We start from the raw sequence: 22,073 nt of genomic DNA on the forward strand, positions 1-22,073 counted from the left end.
GGCTTCTAAACTGACTTTCTGGGGCCATTTCTCTCTTCGAGCTCTGACGAAATTTATTTGTTTATGCTGCGCCAGTCAGAATTCTAGGCTAGAAATTCTTATCTGAAGAAACTTTCCCAGAATTCAAGTAATACCTTATATAGATTAAGTAGTTAGGTAGATTGGGTTCTCAGTATACAGTCATGGCATTGACAATCTTAAATTCCCCTTTTTTCCTCTAAACATAGGTTCGATATTTTCGTGAGTGGTAAAATTCAATCTCTTACTCAGACAAACTCAGGTATACATGGGAAAACATATTTGTAAATTATAATTTATAAAGATTATTTAGCATACTAAACCTCTCACATATATCAACATTAACTAATTCCTCGTTACTCTGCTAACTACTTCACAATTGCTATAACAAGCGGCCGTCTGTCTTTACTATGGCCCTTAAAGTTAACAAACAAAAAAATCGGTAATCTTTGCCATGAATTTCACACCTAGGAAAGTGCTACACAAAAGTCTTACTTGCTAATTAGTCATCCAGTTCCATATACTACATCCTTGAGATCATTGACACTTTTTTCCACCTTCCGGTAATATTCACTGACGGGCACTTTTTGCGATATCGATGATATTTCCAAATGGAGTTTGTCAGGAACTTTAGAGGCTGGAATTCTGGAACAGTTAGTCTTTACTGCTAAAACGAATCTCCTTCATCGTTGGATTTCTGTCAGCGGGATATGGATCCTTGTCCATAGAACTTCTGGGCACACTGGAACTTCTCGTAGCGAGAGCTGGAACTGAAAAAGAGCCTCTTTTTCGTCGATTCATCCCCCTTTTATTCTGCTCTGCTGACCTTGGAACTCCTATCGTTTCCATCGCCCGGATTTTCTTAGAGGTTTTTCCAGCCATCCTGAGTTTGCTGAGTTAAGGTGGGGAAACCCCGTATTTCGTTGACCTTCACGAGTAGCGATAGCCTCATTCTTAATCCCGTTTGAGTCATTTTTTTGTTTTACAATTTGGGCGGTTACATAATTTAACAGCTCATTCTAATATATTACCATATTATATAAAGAAAAAAATTGTTAATTAAACATCTATTAATTTACCTCATATTGGAGGCTTAATGGATTTTTTACAACACTCAAAAAGAATTAAAATAGAATTTAATATTTCCTATATTTCATCCTAGTCACTAGGACATCTACTGGGATTACAAAAACAATTAATGTAACATGCACACAAATATCATACAATACGTGGGTGACAGTAAAGTCCTATCTAGGTGGAGCACCCTCTAAGGGCAGTAGTAGGTGGCCTTGAATGCAAGGTGGGACCTCTGGTGATGAGTGTTTCCCAAATCTTCGAAAGCTTAATGCAACCGTATTTATTAAGATTTGGTTGGTTTCTGAGAGCTGCTACTGCTTCTAAGAAAAGTCTCTTTCTTGAATTTGAATCTACTGCTTCTAAGAAAAGTCTCTCTCTCTTTCTTGAATTTGCTGTGGTGGAGCATGGTGGTTTTCTTCCATGATACCCTGTGGGTAGTCCAAAACATGGTCTGCCAAGCCTGAATGGCCATAGTTGTGTTTACAGATGTAAGACTTGTGTTCCTCCAGGTGGATGGATGCTGATCTGCTTGTCTGTCCAAAGTATGCCAGCTTACAGGAACGGGGTACTTTGTAAACTCCATGCAGAGAGAGAGGAGGGAGCTGATCTTTCGTAGAACGGATAAGTTTGCGGTGGGGCTTATATGCTGTGTGTAGGTTGTACTTTTTTAGTATCTTGGCTATTTTTTCGGATGCCGCAGATGTAGGGTATGCCGATGGCATTTTTAAAATCTTGTTCACGAGAAGGACAGGGAATGGGGGAGGAACTGATTATTTTTTTGATGCTGTGTTTGCTATAGCCATTGGAGAGGAAAGTGCTGTGTATGTGGTTAAGCTCAGTAGTGAGGGCAGTTCCACTGGAACAAAGATTGTGGGCTCTCTTGGTAAGAGTTTTAATAATGCCATATTGTTGAGAGGGGTGGTGGTGGGAGAGTTTGTGAATGTATCTGCCTGTGTGTGTGTGGGTTTTCTGTATACAGTGAAGGCAAGTGTATCATTAGGCTGGCGTGTGACTAAGGTGTCTAGGAAGGGTAAACAATTGTTCTTTTCCATAGTAAACTGTATTCGTGGATGTAGGCTATTGAGATGACTGAGGAAGGAGTCTAACGTGTCTGGAACATGAGGCCAAATAGAGAACACATCATCTGCATATCTTAGCCAGGTAGAAGGTTTGAGTGGGGCTGAGTCTATGGCTCGTTTTTCGAAATCTTCCATATAGAAATTGGCAAGGGGGGGGTGAGAGGGGAGAACCCATGGCGGTTCCCTCTATCTGCTTGTAGATTTTGTTCTTCCAAGAGAAATACCCAGAGTTAAAGGCAAAGGAAAAGAGATCTAAGATGTCAGAGGGAAAAACGTTTTCTAAGAGAGATAAGGTGTCAGTTAAGGGAATATTGGTAAACGAAGAGGAGATATCAAAGCTTACCAATATGTCTGCATTACTTAGGGTTAAATTTTCTGCGAGGGCTTTAAAGTGGGTCAAGTTTTTTATATAGGAAGTGGACCTTCCGGTGAGAGGGGGTTCAGAGAGTTGGCCAGCTGTTTAGACAGTCTGTAGCAAGGTGCATTGGTGGCATCTACTATAGGTCAGAGTGGGGAATTGGGTTTGTGGATTTTTGGTAAACCGTATATTCAGGGGGGCTGGGAGCAGAAAGGTTTAAGTTTTTTCGTGACGTCAGGGGGCCAGGAGGTTACTTTTTTTGAGTAAGATTTTTAGTTTCTTAACTTGTGTTTTTGTGGGGTCGTGTTCTAGCGGGATGTAGGTAGTGCGATCGCGGAGGATAATGTTCATTTTACGATATTGTATTCACTGGTATTAAGAATGACTGTGGCATTACCCTTATCTGCTCTGGTGATGACGATACTTTTTTCTTTCCATAGTTTCAGGAGAGCTGTGCTTTGGGCATATGATAAGTTACTTTTTGGAGGCGAAGAATGAGCGAGGATGTTGGCTACTTCAAGTCTGATGTTGTTGGCTATCTCCGACGGTAAGCGTTCGATGTTAACCATTACATCGAGCACCGGCACTTCCTTCGGAGCGACAGCAAAATTACGACCGAGGCAAAGGGCGCTGACGGAATCGTCGTTGAGCCTTTTGAAAGAGAGGTTTACTACTGTCTGGAGCGGTTGAATTTGTGGTTGTGGTTTGTCTTTGACTAGGTTGCTATATTTCTTGACGTGTTTATTTTTTATTTTTTGAAATTCTCTCTGTGCGGAAGTTTCCGAAATTCCAGAGAGAATCGACCAAAGTTCAGGGTTAAGAACGGTGGAGAGCTCTCCACCGTTCTTAACCTTGAACTTTGTGGCACATCCGAAAAAATAGCCACGATACTAATATAGTACAACCTACACACAGCATATAAGCCCCACCGCAAACTTGCTATCCTTATCCGTTCTACGAAAGATCAGCTCCCTCCTCTCTCTCTGCCTGGAGTTTACAAAGTACCCTGTTCCTGTAAGCTGGCGTACTTTGGACAGACAGGCAGATCAGCATCCATCTGCCTGGATGAACACAAGTCTTACATCTGTAAACACAACTATGACCATTCAGGCTTGGCAGACCATGTTTTGGACATCACCCACAGGGTATCATGGAAGAAAACCACCATGCTCCACCACAGCAAATTCAAGAAAGAGAGAGAGACTTTTCTTAGGAGCAGTAGCAGCTCTCAGAAACCAACCAAATCTTAATAAATATGGTTGCATTAAGCTTCTGAAGATTTGGGAAACACTCATCACCAGAGTTCCCACCTTACATTCCAGGCCACCTACTACCGCCCTTAGAGGGTGCTCCACCTAGATAAGACTTTAGTGTCACCCACGTGGTTGGGCTTAGTATTGTATGATATTTGTGTGCATGTTACCTTAATTGTTTTTGTAATCCCCATAGATGTCCTAGTCACTGGGACGAAATATAGGAAGTATTAAATTCTATTTTAATTCTTTTTGAGTGTTGTAAAAAAATCCATTAAGCTTCCAACATGATGTCCTCACAGCACTTAAGCCTCTACACACGAATATTAATTTACCATCTGACATAATACACTGTTGAAAAAATATTAACTATAGATATCCGTCTGTTAACGCTGTTAATTAATCCCTTGATGTCACCGCGTATGTTGAAATTGCGTTAATCAAGTCGTCTGTGATCGATTACTGTATTAAGAATTCGTTTTATGTTGTACTCTTTTAGGAAACATAAAAATGAATGCAAAGTAAATGTTTAATAAATACTTGTACTTACATTATTTACTGCAATTTTTTTATCAAAAGAAGTTATGAAGAGTCATTTGAACAGTTTTAGTTTTTTCTTATCGGCATAAATTCTACGATAAGCAAAATTACTTTCCAGACCTCGGCAAACAAGCAATAAAACATAAAGAAAAAACACTGCAAATATAATACATGATGGTACAAATTAAGTGGATATTGAATCTGCCATTATTTCATAGCCGAATATAGAAACTACAAGAGTTTCGTGTTGAATATATAGAAACTAAAAGTTTCGGTGGACAAGCATAAGCAACCTTATGGGTGACTCGTAGTAAAGGTGGAATAAGCTCCAGATCACTTTTCTTAGTATTTTCCATAATGTAAAGCACATCTCCTAGAGGACATATATGATAAATAAGCCTTTGGCTATATTTCAGTAATACATGATGGTTTATTTATTTTCAGTTACAATCTAGAAATTATTGAACAAAGAATAAAAACAACTAAACCATACTATACTGATATTGGAGGTCGGGATAGCTCTCATACAATTTACTATCAAATATCACAAACCGTTACATAACATGTGTTAAACCAAACTGACAGCAAAAAAACAGTGCGGAATATAACATATGAATGCACAGCTACTCATGACCTCCAAGCTATACCCTGAATTTTGTAAGAGTATTTATATTAAGCATTTTGCATGTATCTGTCAGATCAGCTGAGATTTCCACAGGGTTAAAGGCGCATTAATCAAAACTCTTTCTGCGTATATCAAGGGATTGCCACAATTAGTTTTGCAGCGTTAATCAAATCCCACGTTAAGCAAAACAGCGCCAAGCAAGGGATACCTGTACAAGTATTTTGTATGGATTTTCGTTCTCCAGTAAAATCAGTATATAAAGATTTTGTATCAAAAATTCCTTCTATACAAGATTTTACACTGCTGTTAGAAAGATGGTGTTATTAAAACTTTGTTTCATCATGCACTTAATAAACTATGTTTTACTTGTTCACTTTGAAATAGAGAACTGTCTTTTATCAGAGCTACATCCATCTCCAATGGACACAACACCAAAATTATGAATAAAATAATAATTATGATCTGCATTCAAATTCTCTTTTAGGATTGGTTTCTTGAATTTCCATTCCATGTATGAAGGGAGTGTTTGAAAAAATTGTGAAACTTCTTCACCAAATCGATCTTCTAGTTTCTTTTCATCTAGAATTTGTATCTGGAATTCCAAATTCCATTTGGAAATTAAATTCCTTCCTAGACCCTCCGAAAGATAAATATCCCCTAATTTCTTGTCCTAGAGTTCATAGTGCCTTAGACGATAGAAATATAAGATCTGATAATGTTGGAGTCTTGACAAGTAACAGACTGATTTGGAGGAAAATTGTAGATAGGAAGTTAGTAATGATGTAATTTTTTCATGTAGTACTGTCATATCCTGTACACCCCTTGAGGGTACATGGCAGGAATTTGATGATGAGTTCATAGAATTCCATGCTTGTGCAGCTTTGTTAATACAAGCAGATAGGATGTTTTCAGTTGAGGCTTGTCTAGAACATCATGGTCTGATTTGGCTATCTACACTTTATTCACTATTTCTACACCAGTTAGTTTTTTAGTTTAAGAACTATATCAAGAAAGTTGTGAAGCCCATACACTAAATCTTATCAATAACAACTGTCTTAAACTTACCTAGTTTCAGACAGTCATTCTTAAAAGTAAAATCTCTCTGGAGACATTTTTTGTATTCTTACATTGTTTTATAGGGGGGGGGGTTTCGCAAAAAGACCGAACTTATTAAATAGCGCACTACGGCTACTGAGTGCACCTAGCGGCAGGTTTTGACAACAAACTACCATTTGCCCCATTCTGCTATGAGCATAGTCATCGAGTTATATCCGTTGAAGTGGGCACATGCACAAACTGTTCGTCAAATTAGTGACAATGAAAGAGCTTGAAGAACATTTGCTTCAGACTTGGTACAAATTTTACAGAGATGTTTCAATTGCTTCAGTTTGCAGTTTTACTGAAAAACTTCAGATGTATTGCATAATCTGCAAAATTTGTGTGCATTTGTTGACTGACGATCAGAAAGAGAACTGTGTTGAAATCAGTAACTGCTTGCCAATGCAAATGGTAATGAAAACTTTCTTATGAACATCATAGCAGGAGATGAGATGTAGGTTTATGGCAACCTGTGGTTCCGGAGCCGCATGAGGCTCTGAATGAATAATTGCGGCTCTTTTCGTTATAAAGCAATCTATTTTTGAGTAATGCAAAATGAATGTTATTTATTAAATTAGAAACTAAAACCCCTAAATTTGGCATTTGCAATAAATTAAGGACATTTTACATTAAGTCAAGGATGTTTTACAATTGAAAATAGTACATGTGATGCTGAAAAATTTAATACTTTCATGTTTGAACTCTTTGAAATCATACGCAATAATCCTTCTTTACATTCTATTTACAGTTTACAAAAATTCTACTTTATGTGGATATGACTTCTCATTTAAACGCAGTAAATAAGAAACTACAGGGAAAGGGAAATACAGCAGTTTGCTTTTAGAAGTGATTTCGTTTGAACAAAAATTATATTTGTTTGCGACAGACTTGGAAAAAGGCACATTATTACATTTTCCTACATTGAAGAAATATCAACAATAACAAGCTGAAAATAATTCCATAAATTTAACCTTTTTCAGATCCCATATTTACTACAAAGAAATTGTGGTAAATATGGGATCTGCATTTAATGGGAGATTTGAGGAATTTAGGAAGAACAAGGCAACTATGTTATTTTTATTACGACCACTTGAAATTAATCCTGCCAAATTAAATTTTTCACCTTTTGCTGGAATTGATGAGGCTGCAGTTCAACTTCAGTTAGAGGACCTGAAAACACATGATTTATGGAATTCAAAATTTAGAAATCTTAAAGCTGACCTGGATCTACCTTTGCAATACAAAAATGTGGTCTGAAATAGAAGATCTTAAAAAGCAAGATCAGATTGTATTTGACACGTGCAATTGTTTACTGGACACTTACATTCGGTGATTTCAAACATATGCATTTGGACTTCTATCGATTTTCGGATTGACATATTTCTGTGAGCAAATATTTTCTAATAAGATTTTTATTAAAAGTAAGTTGAGAAACCTACTAAACAACATGAGTCTTTTGTCATGTTTGAAAATGAAAATTATGGTGTATTCGCCGCATATTGAGAAACTATCCCAAGAAGTTCAACAGCAAAAGTCGCACTAAGAAGATATTTTAAATTAAAAAAAAAAAAATAAAGAAATAGACATGTTATTGGATTTTATACATATGTTTTTGTAAGGAGGAGCAAATCTTTGTTTTAATATTTAAAAATATATAATTTTGTGTGACATGCCGCCCCTGTGTTTTATAAGTATGATAACGTGTTACTGTAAAAAAAAAAAAAAAAAAAAAAAAAAAACTGAATAACTAATTTAATTATAATATTTTTCAATGCAGTTTCTAAATTTAAAGTAGTGATGAGCAATTAAATAGTAAATCAAATACTCTGTTTGATCCGCATAAAGAATTTTTTCTTTGATAAGAAAGAATTAATTTATTTTCCATTATTTAGCTATATTTTAATTTTTTAATCTGCACAAATAAATCCACATGTAAAAATCAACATTCATAAAATAGATTTTTAATTAAAATACTAATTCTGCCGTACAAAACGAACACCATGGACTGCACAAAAAACCTGAGAGGGTTGCATACAACCCACGGACTATTGGTTGCTCATCACTGCGTGCGGCTCCCTAATTTTTTTTTAATAGATATAATTTTAAAAATGGCTCTTCAATCCAAAATGGTTGCCGACCCTTGGTTTATGGCTATGTTATTGAAATCAAGATATAATCGTCGCAGCGAGTGGGGAAAGGTCTCCTCAAGCAAAAAAAAAGCATGGATGAGTTGGTCAAAGATCAAGGCGAGGTTGGTTGGTTGTTTTTTGATTGGAAAGGTGTTGTCCATTATGAATTTGTACCACTTAGTCAGATGGTAAATAAAGAGTTATACTAAACTTAAAACCACTCTGAAAGGATGTTGTTTCCAAACCATAGAGGGATATTCAGGAAAATGCAATAAGAGAACTGCATGCCATCACAGAAAGTGTGTTCTAGGAAGCATTCCAACAATGGAAGAAACATTGGGAATGGTGTATTGACAGTAGAGGGGACAGTGCTTAAAATGTAAAATGAGCAAAAGTTCAGTCTTTTTTTTTTGAACACACCTTGTATATATCCCATTTTTATAAATTGGTGCAATAAGAGCATTACTCTGATCATCCAGAATTTGAATTATGCAGCATAGGCTGAATATTTAAGCATTTCAGACATTTCACTCCAGCTGCCTTTACAGATTTCAGGTTTTTCTACTTTGTATCATCTTTCTCTTCATGTATTAGGCACATTGGCTTGTCAGGGCCAAGTAGCTTTGCTTCATAGAAATTATTTAAAGCTATGATTGAACAGTTAATCCAGTCTGCATAGACTGCTACATCTGTCAACTGCAATACAAATTGCAGGCCATGTCTTGCAAGATGAAAAACTTGTGTTTCTGTGAAGAACTCTGCTGTTTCTGTATAAGCTTGATTTCTTCACCTTCACACACAAAAAAAACATTAGGTTGTCTGTCTTTTGTTTTTGCAAAGACAGACAACCTAATGGTAGATGGAATTTTTTGAACCCAGGTCTTTCCACTAGAGGAGATAAAAACATGGTATTATTGTTACCATCTAAGCTACAGAGGCTACAAGATTCTAGTATTGAAATGTATTCTGGTTATACTGTATTCCTGCTGGGTACATCCTATCACTGTTCCATCACTTTGTCATTTAATTTAACAATTTTTCAAATTAATTACACCAGCCATGTAGATGTACTTTTTTGAATCTCACTGAGATGCCTTTTGTGGCATCTTTTCTCCATTTCTTAGCTTTTGCAATTGTCTTCAAAACATTTTTCCACTTTCATGATATTTATCTTCTGTATTCTTTTTAAAATCTTCCCATGACTCTTAGTATACTACTTTTGCACATAACCTACCTTTTCTTACATTTTTTTCCATATTCTCTAAATGCATATACTGAATTACTAGCAAGATGTTTTCTGTATTATTTCTTCTTTTCATGAATCAATTTGTGTCCAGCTGTTCATATTTTTTTTCTTTCCTTGCAGATAACATGATCATGTTTCCCTGACTCAGTTAGGTATTTGATATCCTAATTACTTATGTTACTTTAAGGTACAGTGCATTTCATGAAATTGCTAATGGTATTTCGTTTTCATTATCCAGAAATAAAGGTTGCTGAATTTTTTTTATTTATTTTTTATTTTATTTAAATGTATTGTTAGGTTAGCAAGGAATGAAGGGGAAAAAAAGTTGAATAGCATTAAGTTTTTTATTGAAATAAAGTTTCATGTGTATATATATATATATATATATATTATAACTCATACATATATTTTTCGTGTAATTTAGAATTGGCTTTTTCTCATAATCTGCTGAAATAATTACATGGCTGTTCGCTTGTATAGTCGTAGCTATTGCTGTTTTATGAACTTTTATGTTCAGTCTTTTCTGTCACGTTCAGAAATGTGTCTCTCCCTCTTTTCTTTAAATGATAATAATCTCATTCTTGAAATAAACCTAATCAGGCTTATTTGAAGCCTGATTAGGTTTATTTCAGCAGATTAGCATCATAAGTGGGAATGAGGGTTGGATAAACAGAAACTCTTCCCTAGAACTTTTTCACGCCACATCATGCTTCCAGCAAGTAGGTTGATGGTCTTACACCAGGTGATGAATTTTATCTTTAACTTAATACATTTGTAAACATCCATTCCATGCTTGACATTTGAACCCACAACCTATTGTTGGTTGGCACATTCATAGTGCATGCAGCGATTTGTTGATATTAGATTTTATTATTTAAAAAAAAAAATCAGCTAATGCCTTTTTATTCCAATATAGGGAGAGTAGGCAAGACCATTTTTGTGCTATCTAACTTTTAGAGACTGAGGGGGAAGTTCAGTCTCCACCAGTAGCCAGAGATAGCTGCCCCAAGACTATCACTAATTATACATGGCATCCTGTGAAGAGAGATGACTAAGAAGTGCTGCCATTTCATGGTCCCTAATCCTCCCGCTGTGTTTTACTGTCTGAAAATAGTGTGGGTTTTCTACAGTTGATTCACTTGAGTTTACGGAAATTAAAATCAGAGTTTCTGGGAGGAAAAAACCACTTGCCCATGCCAGAGATCGGCTAACTCAGGAACTGGTCAAAAAAAGCTTAGTAAAAGTTCCACTAGTCAGCGACTAGAATATAACTTTCACTGCTCTTTCTTTGGGCATTCTAGCACTATGGACAGCACATGCCACTTCCACTGGGCTGCACAGGCACTTCTGTGTAATATTTAACACCAGACCTCCATGGACTCAAGATCCATCGCAAGAGGCAAACACTGTTATATACAATGCTCATCAAACTGTGCTTTAACTCAATGTCTGCATTCACCACAATGTCAGGCAAGGCATTCCACTGACCAACCACTCTCCTTGACCTGCTGTATATGTCCCTTCTTGCACCCTCCTTATACAACTTCCAGGCATGTTCCCTTGTTCTAACCCCATCCACCATTCTACAAAAAATTTTTCCCACATTAACCTTGTAATAACAACCCTTTACCAACTTAAATGTCTCAGTCATATCCCCCTCTTCCTTCTATTCACAAGGCTTTGCAAACTGCATTACTTCAATGTGTCATCATATCCCAAAGACCAGTTATGATCTTAGTCCGTCTCCTCTGGATTCCCTTCTCTTGTTCCCTCATACAATCTATTCAACTCCTCTTGTAAGGCCATGGCATCTGCTTGATTCCTCATCACTCTCCTCTTTTGAGATAGTGTCCTCATACAAAACTTGCTGATACTTATCTTAAGACATGTAGTGATATGTCATCAAGTCCTATTGCCTTATTGACATCTAGCTTATTTAACTCCTCATATACCTCTTGCTTACTCACCATTAAGTCTTCTCTCATTTCATTCTCTATACTTTAGCTTCTGATTCGCACTGAGGATGAAACATCCTGATGAACTTCTCACTGAATACCTTGACTATGTCCTCTGCAGCAATCATCAATCTCCCACTTCCTTCCATTAACAGCATCTTACCATTAGTCATTCTTCTTTCTACTTGCCATATATTGAAAAAACTCATGATGTCTGTTCTTGACCTGATTTGCCAATTTCCGACCATACTGTGCTTTTTGTCCTTACCAACTGAGACATTTCTCTGACCTGCTCTCCATACTCTTCATGCAACTGATTATTACCATTATTCATCTTGTGCTGCCTCCAAAGTACCTTCTTCCAGATATCATGGTAATCACTTCGTTTATCAACCATGGAGGCAAGTTAGTGCTCAAAAAAAAAGTTCCATGTTTGGTTTCTAGACTAGAGTATGCAGATTATCTGATTGTTATTCCACCCATGGCATTAAGATATTGGATAGGCTGATGTAAAAAATGAATTAGGTGATCCTGCCACATTCCAACTAAGAGCTGGATAAAGAAACTTAATTATTAGATAAAGTCAATCTAGAATAGAATACAAGCTAAGCTACTGTTGAAAAGTTAGATGATGTTTTTTTGTTTATCAATGTTGGACCTCATTCAGATGTGAAATGATTACCTTCTTTCAAAAATCAGTCTTCATTTGTGGAATAAGAAAATAAATTTCCCTTCCTGGCCTTTCTACGTACTGTTTCTTCTGTAGTCATCCTTGTCAGCTCTATACAACAGATCTGCAACCTACCTTTACATGTAAATATTTAAGATATATTAAGTATATTACTGATGATGGACAGTTTGTCTGAAATATAATTTTGGAGTTCGTATTTTTAGTAAACTTTGTTTTCCTCATTAATACCATAATTTAACACAATATTTCACTTCCTGTAACAAGGACATATAAGCTTTTCTTCTTTTACTATGTTATCACGTGAGTATATTCCCCCCCATTCCTTCTTGTTTTGGTCAAACTGGTTGTATCGTATGTTAATCTTTCGCACAGGCCTACACATTTTATCGCGTAAGCTTTTAACTGATAATCCCGTGGAATAGGTTGGTTGCACTTTATTCCCGGTAGTATCCCATGTCTGTCAAAGCATGTGTTCACAGGGCCGGTTTACCTGCTTTGTGGGAAGAAAAACCCCAGGATAAACTATGGGAAAAACCCTGCTGTCCATACACAAGACCAGCTAACTTGGCTATGGCTGAGAAAGATCTTTAAACTACTCATGTCTCCAACAGGAATGGAAACCCAGGACACTCCTTCCCCAGGCATATGGTTGCGAAGCGCACAGCCACTAGGCTAACCACACGGACTGGCTGCTATATATATAGAGAAAATTAGGACACCATCTCACCAAACCCTGCTTACCTTCTGAAGCTGTTTACTCTTCCCTAACTTGAATTGTTGGTTATCTATGAGAAAGGTGTGGAAAATTTTTGTCATTTAAACAATTTTTTTTCCATCACACACACAGGGGATGAGTGTGTGTGCGTGCGCATGTGATTTACAAGTGTTATATATTTTACGCATGAGAGTGTGTTTTTGGTCCATTTAAAAGGATCTGAACAATGGAGCACATTATTTATGGCATGCAGCCCTTGCCTTAGAAGACTTAAAGAAATGCTGCATGTTCTTACCTTAATATCACCGAGGATGAAATGAATTTTTCTTTTCAAAATATTTGATGTTTAGAGATTAGGGATAAATTAATCATTGTTGTAACATATACAGGTTGAACTTCTAGCATGTCTGAAACACATATTATCTTAAAATGAACAAGTTGCTAACAGATCCATAGTATTGGATTTCATGGTAATATTAGAGGAGGTAACCATAAATGACTTGACAGTTACCTCCAGTAGGTGAAAGTGAATAGAAATAGAAAGAGTGACAAAGTTTAAATATCTCAGATGCCGGTTAAATGAAGAATGCAATCCAGAAATGGAAATAGAAGTTAGAATTGAAATGGCAAGAAAAAATTTTCTCCTGATGAAATCAACAATTCTTGCTTTAAGAATGTAACGAGGTCCTGAACTGTTATGGGATAGATGTCCATTGACCTCACCCAATTCTTCATTTCATCTCACAATGTTCAATAGGATTGAGATCAGGGCTCTGTGGAGACCAGTGTAACTGCAATTTAAATTTAGAGCTTCGAGTACACATGATTAAATGCTATGCATAGTCTGTACTGCTGTATGGTGCAGAAACTTGGACCTTGTAGACATCAATAAAAAAAACACTTGAAGCCTTTGAAATGTGGTTATATGGATGAATGTTAAAAATCCCATGGACACAAAAACATCCAATCAAGTACTGGAACAAATGAAGAAATCACGTGAACTTTTAGCTACCATAAAAAGAAGGAAAATGGCATATCTTGGTCACCTACTTCGAAATGAAAAATATAAGATATTTCAATTGATTATAAAAGAGAAGATAAATGGAAGAAGAGGACAAGGAAGACGAAGAAAATCTTGGCTGGCAGTTGACTGGCATGAGCTCTTAGAGACTGTTCAGAGTGGCTGAGGATCGCTCAAAATTTGCCAAGGTGGTAAAGGAAAAAGAAATAACTCTCTTCAAAGATTTTATGAAGATAGCTGTGCCACATTTCTAGTGTCAGAAGGATAAATCAGCAGTTAAAAGCACAGCTATAATGGAGTCTTGCAAAATTTAACACACACACACACACACACACACTGCTTGAAGTTAACGGACACCATAGTGTGAGGAACAAACAGCCATGGCGCCCACTTTAATAAGATGTAGGACCTCTTTTTGCTGTGATGACTGCAGCAATCTGGGGCATTCTTTCCACAAGAATATGATAGCGAACAATGGGAATTGTGGACTATTCTTCCTGTAAGAATGCAACGAGGTCCTGAACTGTTGTGGGGTAGATGTCCATTGACATCACCCAATGCTTCATTTCATCTCACAGATGTTTAATAGAGTTGAGATTAGGGTGAGAGGAGGCCAGTCAATTGTGGTGGCATTCATGTCCACAGACCATGCAGTTACAATAGCAGCCTTATGACATGGTGCATTGTCTTGCTGAAAGAGACAGTGATCAGTTCTATAGAAACTGCAAAGTGGGAAGCATTGCATTATCCAGAATGTTGTTCATGGCAAACAGAGATGTCTGAGGCCAAACAAGGAAAAGCAGGACCATCCCATCACACTGCCACCTCCAAATTTTGCACTTGGGGTTATACATTCTGGTAAGAGATGTTCACCCACATCTCCCACATCCACATTTGTCCATGTGTTTGGTAGAGGGTGTATATCATGATTCGTCACTCTGTAACACAGCTTTCCAAGCTTCCACATTCCACTGTGCATGCTCTTTGCACCACTGAAGACTGCGCATGTTGGTTTGGGTAATGTGGTGCTTGCATATTGAGGTCCTACCATGGAAACCCATGTTGTGAGCCTCAGTTCTGAATGCTTTTGTGCAGATTCATGTTCCAGTTGATGCCTAGGATTCCACATTCAACGTACCAGCTGATGAATGTCGGTTTCTACATATTATTCTTCGTAGCATCCTATGGTCACATACTACCCACAGTGGACCTATGGTTGTTCACTGCGGGTAGTACTTGCATTTGATTCCCTGAACTTTCATCTCAGTATAGTATCACTGATTGCTGACTTGGGATGGCCCAATTTGTCGCTGAACAGGTAGGCTTACAACATTGCATCCTATTACAGCGCCACTTTCAAACTCTGTCAGTTCTCTTCTTGCAGCCATTTCACCTGGACATAGGTGCATCTGTGGTACTTATATATCCTTAAATTCCAGTACCTATCTACCTAGATTTTCATAACCTTAAGTGCTTAAATCCATCTGAGACTGACTTGCATTCAATTGAAAATCCTTAATAATGGTTCTTTTGCATCCTAGACAAGTTTCAAATCCAGGTCTTTCCATCCAGAAAGCTTCATTGAAATTGAATGAGCTAATGTAATATTTTCTGACTAGATGGTGTAATTCTAAACGAGTTAATATCATAAAGCATTGTTTCTCAACTATGGGTTTGCGAGCTCTCCTGTCATTGGTTTTGTCATTACTACTAGGGAAATTTTTTCATCGACTTAGTTTTTTAAAAATTAAAAATTTCACCTTTAGTAAATGTGTGTGTGTGTGTTAATTATATAAACATTCAGTGTTGTAGTATCATTGAATATAAATAATATATAGAAATTTTAAATGCCTGCATTAAGTGTTTCATATATGTTATTGCTGTGATATAAACTTGCAAGGGTAGGATATTTTTTGGTGGAGGTCTTGCAAAAGGAATGAAATTTTATATTGGATCTCCTATCCCAAAATTGAGAAATTCTGTTTTAAGGTTTTTTTTTTTTTTTTTAATAATCTTAGGTCCGAATCATGCGGGTTGAAAAGAGGATTAATGAAATTGTAAATCGACTAAACAAGACAAAAACAGAGAAAACTGTAGATTTTAGGAGGGAAAGGGAAGAAAGAGACAAAAAAGATAGAGATGATGAAAAGATGAAGCAAAAAGCACAAAAAGAAAAGGAGAAGCAAGAAGCTAAAGAGAAACACGCATTAGAAGAATTAAGGTAAGTTATTGCACATTTATTGGAATATAAGAATTTCTGAAGTGGATTCTTATCTGAGGAGTAAAGAAGTATTTGCATTTAAGATATTTATATATATATACCTCTGTGTCTTTTATGAGGTAAGGATTTGATGAGATGTTCATGTAATTGTAAAATTCAGGATATTAGTCTAAATTTATTTTATCTTCATTTTCATATATTTCATATATTTTCATATATTTCATATATTTTCATATATTTGTTTTATCTTCATTTTCATATATACATTTTTAATATTATACAAACAAAAACATATCTTTATCGTAAATTATTAAGATATGATTACTAAAATAAATTGTTTCTCTTATTTCACATAATATTCTGTTACTAAGTTCACAGAATTTAGTAATTTTCCTCCTCTCTCCTTCTCAGCCTAAGAAAAACCTTAGAGTGCTATGGACTGTTCTAATTTGGTTCTGTTAATCATAGTTTTTGTTTACCATTAGCATATCAGTTAGCACCATCAGAATGATATGTCATTTGGTGAGAAAAATTCAGATTCAAATCCCATATACAGTTTGAGAATCATTTATAATATGATACTACAGATGAATAAATTGGTCCCACAGCATTTGCAGGACTTTTAATCATAAGCAGAGACAAATTCGCTGGAGAGCACATGGATTCGAGGTAGACAATTGTGGAATTAATTGTAAATCACTTGTTTAGTATTGGTGTTTAGGAATTTATTTTATTGTATATACTATCCTTTTGTGGTGGTGGGGGATAAAGAATTATTTCTTCACATATAACTAAATATTGGTCTCATACCAGTCTTACAAGGAGAACTTCAGTGAACTCATAATAAAACTGCTTAATTAATTATTTTATTTTTTTTATTTCTAACTAAAACAGGTAAAACTCCTAGCATTGATAGAATCCTTTGACTTTCTTACTCACTTTGGCTCAAGAGCAAAATCCTGGCTATCTGATTTCTTTTCCCTCAATAATAAATGATGAAGGGTTCCCAAAACTTTGGCATGAATCAAAGAAATTTAATAGACTGTCTATTAAATTTCACTTTTCTTTGGGTTGATTTCTTTGGGTTGCTTCTGTGGCTGTTACAATTCAATTTCAAGAATGGTTAAGAATTAGTTTCCCATATTTATTTAAATTGGGTTGGTTTCTTAAGGGTAGATGCAAGTGTTAAAACACTTCTCACATTTAAAATTGCTATGAATAAGAATGTGCATACTTGTCCTGGAGCAGATTGTGGTACTGACCATCAGCTGGTAAGAGCCAAAGTAAGACTAAGACTCCGAAAACTTCCAGGTCAGGCACATTCCACTAGATTGGATGTTAGAGTAATTCCTAGTGGATTCACAGAAGAAACATCAACTCGGCTGGATGATTTTTTGGAGACCAATGAGGAAATCTCACCAGAAATGCTTTGGGAAGGAGTCAAGATGATAATACAGGATACAGCAAAGACGTATCTGAGCCCAATAAGAAAACCAACAGACCCATGGATATCAGATTCAACATGGGAACTAATCAAAACAAGGCGGTTGGAAAAACACAGAGACTGAAGAATAGAAGAGATTATATAGAGAAATCAGAAGAGCCATCAAGCAGGATAAGGAAAAGTTCTATACTAATAAATGTGAAGAAATAGAGTTCCAGATGAGAAGGCATAATTATAAAAGGATGTTTTATTTAGTTTGTGACTTAAAGCACAAGTTCAAGCCTAAATTGAATGTCATCAAAGACAGGAATAGATCATTACTAACAGAAGAGTTGGAAATCAAAAACAGATGGAAAGAATACTGTGAGGAACTGTACAGCAGAGTGGATAAAGAAAATGTGGAGTCCTCCCACCAAGAAAATTTTAATTTGGAACCTCCTCCAATTAGGCATGAAGTTGAAAGAGCAGTTAAGCAGCTCAACAGCAATAAGGCCCCCAGGTGCAGATGAAATCCCAGCAGAGTTAATTAAAGCCACAGGGGATGGAGGGATAAGAGCATTTCATAGATTGATTACAAGGATATGGGAGACAGGATCATGGCCTAGAGACTGGAAGAAGTCAGTTTTCATACCACTACACAAGAAAGGTGATATGAAGGCATGCAAGAATTATAGAACTATTAGTTTGATATCTCATGCAAGCAAAATTTTATTAAAGATCATGCTAAATAGGATTGAGGCCAAAATTGAGGCAGAGATGCCTGAGGAACAAGCAGGTTTTAGGAAAGGTAGGGGCACCAGAGATTTGCCTTAGACAGATCATAGAAAAATATAAAGAATTCAGACTCCCTCTGGTAATGTGTTTCTTAGACTACTCTAAAGCTTTTGACTGTGTTGAGCATGTGAAACTGTGGGAAGTAATGAAAAGAATGGGTTTTCCTCAACACACTATCAGGTTGATAGCCAACTTGTATAAGGAACAAGAAGTTACAATAAGAACAGGTGTTGGATTGACTGACTGGATTCAAGTTGGAAAAGGAGTTAGACAAGGATGTTTACTTTCTCCTCACTTGTTTAGTATATATATGCAGAGGACATCATGCGTGAAGCATTGGATGAGCTCAGGACAGGAATTACGAAAGGAGGTAGATTGATCAGTAATCTGAGGTACGCTGATGATGCAGTACTCCTTTGTAATGACATGGAAGCACTAGGACTAATTCTTGACAAAGTTAACAAGATCAGTAATAATAGAGGACTTCAACTCAATTCTAGCAAGACAAAGATCATGGTTCTCAAAGGAAAAACAAACAGGAGCTCTTGAGAAACAAATGTATCTTAATGGAGAAAGAATTGAGGAAGTTAGCAAGTTTGAGTACCTGGGATCCATTAATGTGAAGAATTGCTGTTCAGAAGATGTCAGAAAATGGTTAGGAATGGCTAAAACAACAGTCAGAGACCTGTCTAAAATCTGGAAGGATGGATCTATCTCCATGGGAACAAAGTTGAGGATTTTAGATGCAGTTGTTTTTCCAACAACGACTTATGGATGCGAGACTTGGAACCTAAAGAAGTCAGATAAGAAACGGATATCTGCTTTTGAGATGTGGTGTTACAGAAGGCTGTTGAGGATATCATACACTGAAAGGAGTACAAATGAATGGGTGTTAGAAAAGATTAGTAGAACTTTAAGGCTCCTTAAGGATATTGACAGAAGAAAGTTAAAATATTTTGGACACATAGAAAGGATGGGAGGAGGACTTCTCAGAACAGTAATAGAAGGTAAAGTTCCTGGAAAAAGAGGCAGGGGTAGACCTTCAATGAGATGGATGGATGGCGTGTGTGGAGTGACTGATCTTCAGAGAGTTGAGGCTGCCAGAAGGGCACACAACAGGACTACATGGCGAAGCCTAGTGTGGAACATCATCGAGCATCGGAGTGACCATACGGCATCTGTAGATGCCCAGTGAACACAGACAGACATGAATAAGAATAGCAATTTTCTCCCATTTGATTCTGTGTGAGGTGCAGTCTGCTTGATGTGAATGTCCATAGTTCTGGCTGTGAAATTTATATGCAAGAGGAAGGCATATAAATCTTTAGGGGAGCAGTCAGTTTGAAGTGTTGTTTGAAAGCAGTGCATAGATTGATTTATATTTTTTTAGGTTTCTTTTTTTTGGCATTTTCCAATGCATAGAATAGCAGCAGCCTGGTGCACGTATAAAAGGCACATTGGAAGATTGACCAGTATCCATTTGGAAGAATGGATACTGGTCAGTGGAATGCAAAAAAAAGACATCTACAACTGGACAGTCAGGTCTGGTAGACTATACCTTGATGCTATCCACAGAATCAGATCATTAAAAAAGATGACTAGCAAAAAAGAGCAAGCTCACAGAAATAAACACAAGTCTTCAAACCATTCTGGGTGTCCAGTGCCCTCATGTTAGTCTCACATGAAAATAGATAGAAGGAAAATATGAAAAATACTTTAAATTGCCCAAGTCACTCCCTTTTATAAGGTTCTTTCTTGAAATAGAAGTTATTTTGTGTGTGCAAAAGTTAAAAAGTTGATATTCTGTGGAATTCTGATTACTATATCTACCATGACCAGGGACCTGAACTCAGATCGCCAGCTAAATCCCAGTGAAACAAGGTCAACTTTGTGAACTTCAGTGCCATCAAAACTCAGTTTTGTCTGTGATCTCTTGCAAGAAAATGCTTGCATCCTTCCACTTACCTTTTGTAATACTGAGATATCCAAACACAATCAGATTTCTCTTCTTCGGCTGATGTGCACCTCTGATCTTTCCTGGTACAACCATATTTCAACTATAGCTTCTGCAGCTGCCAAAAACCTTTTGTGTACTTTTTCACACAAGACACTACTTCACACCCTCTTAGCTGCTAGCTCTATAACAAAGCCCAAATCCATCCAGCCATAAAATACTGCTCCCTTATTTGGGATGGTGCACCAAAATCCTCTATAAGATTGCTTGATTCTATCCAGAGGAGGGCAATCCGGCTAATTAATGATCCCTTTCTCACAAACCCCCTTCAAACTCTCTTTTTCTCTCTCTCTCTCTCTCACACACACACACAGACATTTAGTTTCTGCCTTGTGCTTATTCTACAGATGTTTTCATGGAAAGTGCTCTGCTGAATCGGCCACTATTAATTCCTCCAAAATCATTATAACAAGAGCCACTGCTAACCAGCACCCTTTTACAGTTCATCTTGAAACTCACCAAACCAACTTCACTGCCTCCTCTTTCAGTCCATCTACTTCTGTCCTTTGGAACAGTCTCTCCCATCCCTGCCTTCCCCAAAGGTTACAACCCACAGCTGCTCAAGCAAAATGTGAACAGATCCTGCCTTTCCTCTATTCCTCTTGCCCACACATTGCACTAATTTGCTATAGGTCTTATAGCCTTTCGTGTGTGGATCAGATATTAAAAAAAAATACGGTAATTGCAAACATTTGATTTTAGTCATGATGACTAAAAATATATGGAAAATACCTATAATCAAAGTTGCAAAATTGTTGCTTTATAGGTTGCTACTGTTAATTACCTATATTAATAATGCAAAGATGGAACAGAAAAGAGGACTATGTAACTGGAATCGAGATACAGAAAATATAAAAACAAAACAAAAGAAATGGCTGAATTCTAGAATGATAGACTACAAACTGAATAGTGGTGCTACTGAAAACTTTAATGTTTTTAATATTTCAGTAGCACCTGAAATAAGGAAAACGTAAAAATACAAACAGTAGTCTTTGAAAAATGGTAAACTATTTCTCGAATCTGTACTGATCGTAATGAAGTAAAAAAAAAAAAATATATATATATATATATATAATATTATATTGATCCCATACAAGACAGGTCAAAGGACCTATAAACACATCAGTGCCATGTGTGGAGTGCAGGTGAAGACTCAGAAGTTTGACATTCTTTTTGAAGAGTTGCAGGTTGTAGTTGGTTTGGAAATACTTCTTGCAGTAGGCTTTTCCAGAGGACAGAAGTAGATGAAATAAAAAAGGAAGAAGAAAAGCAAGTTATGTGTTTGCAGTTGCATAGTAAAAGGGATGTTGGGCAGCAGGTGCAACAGAAAGTGGACAAATGATGGTTTGCCAGTTGGTGGTGAAGCTGGAAGAGAGGAAGCAATCAACCATGAGATGCAGTGAATGAGAGAGTAGCAATCTGGTTACAGAGGATGACAGGTTGATCAATGGATGGCTGTTTGTTGTAGGCCTCAATGTCAGATGTGATCAAAATCTCTGGAAATGTTCAAGTTTTGCCAAACTTTTTCATTGCATATGTCCATTAGTGGGTGGTGTAAGCTAAGAGGTCAGTAGTGGATCGTAAATGGTGGAATCTATACTGTTGGCTGTTGATTGATTGAGGACCTCGAGGTGATGGAGAAGTTGGCATTAATGATTTTCTCCATTATTTTGAAGAAGACTTAAGTATTGGCAGGTTGATGGTAGACTTCTATCTGCCTTTTTAGGAATAAGCTGGATATGTTATTGATATTCTACATGTTGGGATAAGTACCAGCTGTGTACATTAGATCTTTAGAAATGATACAGAAACAAG

The 22,073-nt window shown here is 36.7% G+C and overlaps 1 protein-coding gene across 1 annotated transcript in view; it reads left to right on the forward strand.

Annotated features, from left to right (window-relative positions):
• Nucleotides 1-22,073, forward strand: part of LOC150095212 (coiled-coil domain-containing protein 25) — a 139,404-nt gene that overhangs the window by 63,052 nt on the left and 54,279 nt on the right. Inside the window, exon 6 of the mRNA XM_090410487.1 lies at nt 15,824-16,026. Within this exon, the coding sequence (XP_090266613.1) occupies nt 15,824-16,026 (203 nt within the window). The remainder of the gene's footprint in view (nt 1-15,823; nt 16,027-22,073) is intronic.

This window comes from Typopeltis vanoorti, chromosome 20 (genome assembly GCF_054136105.1).
Source record: "Typopeltis vanoorti isolate ZY-2024b chromosome 20, IOZ_Tvanoo_1.0, whole genome shotgun sequence".
NCBI classification, from domain to species: Eukaryota; Metazoa; Arthropoda; class Arachnida; order Uropygi; family Thelyphonidae; genus Typopeltis; species Typopeltis vanoorti.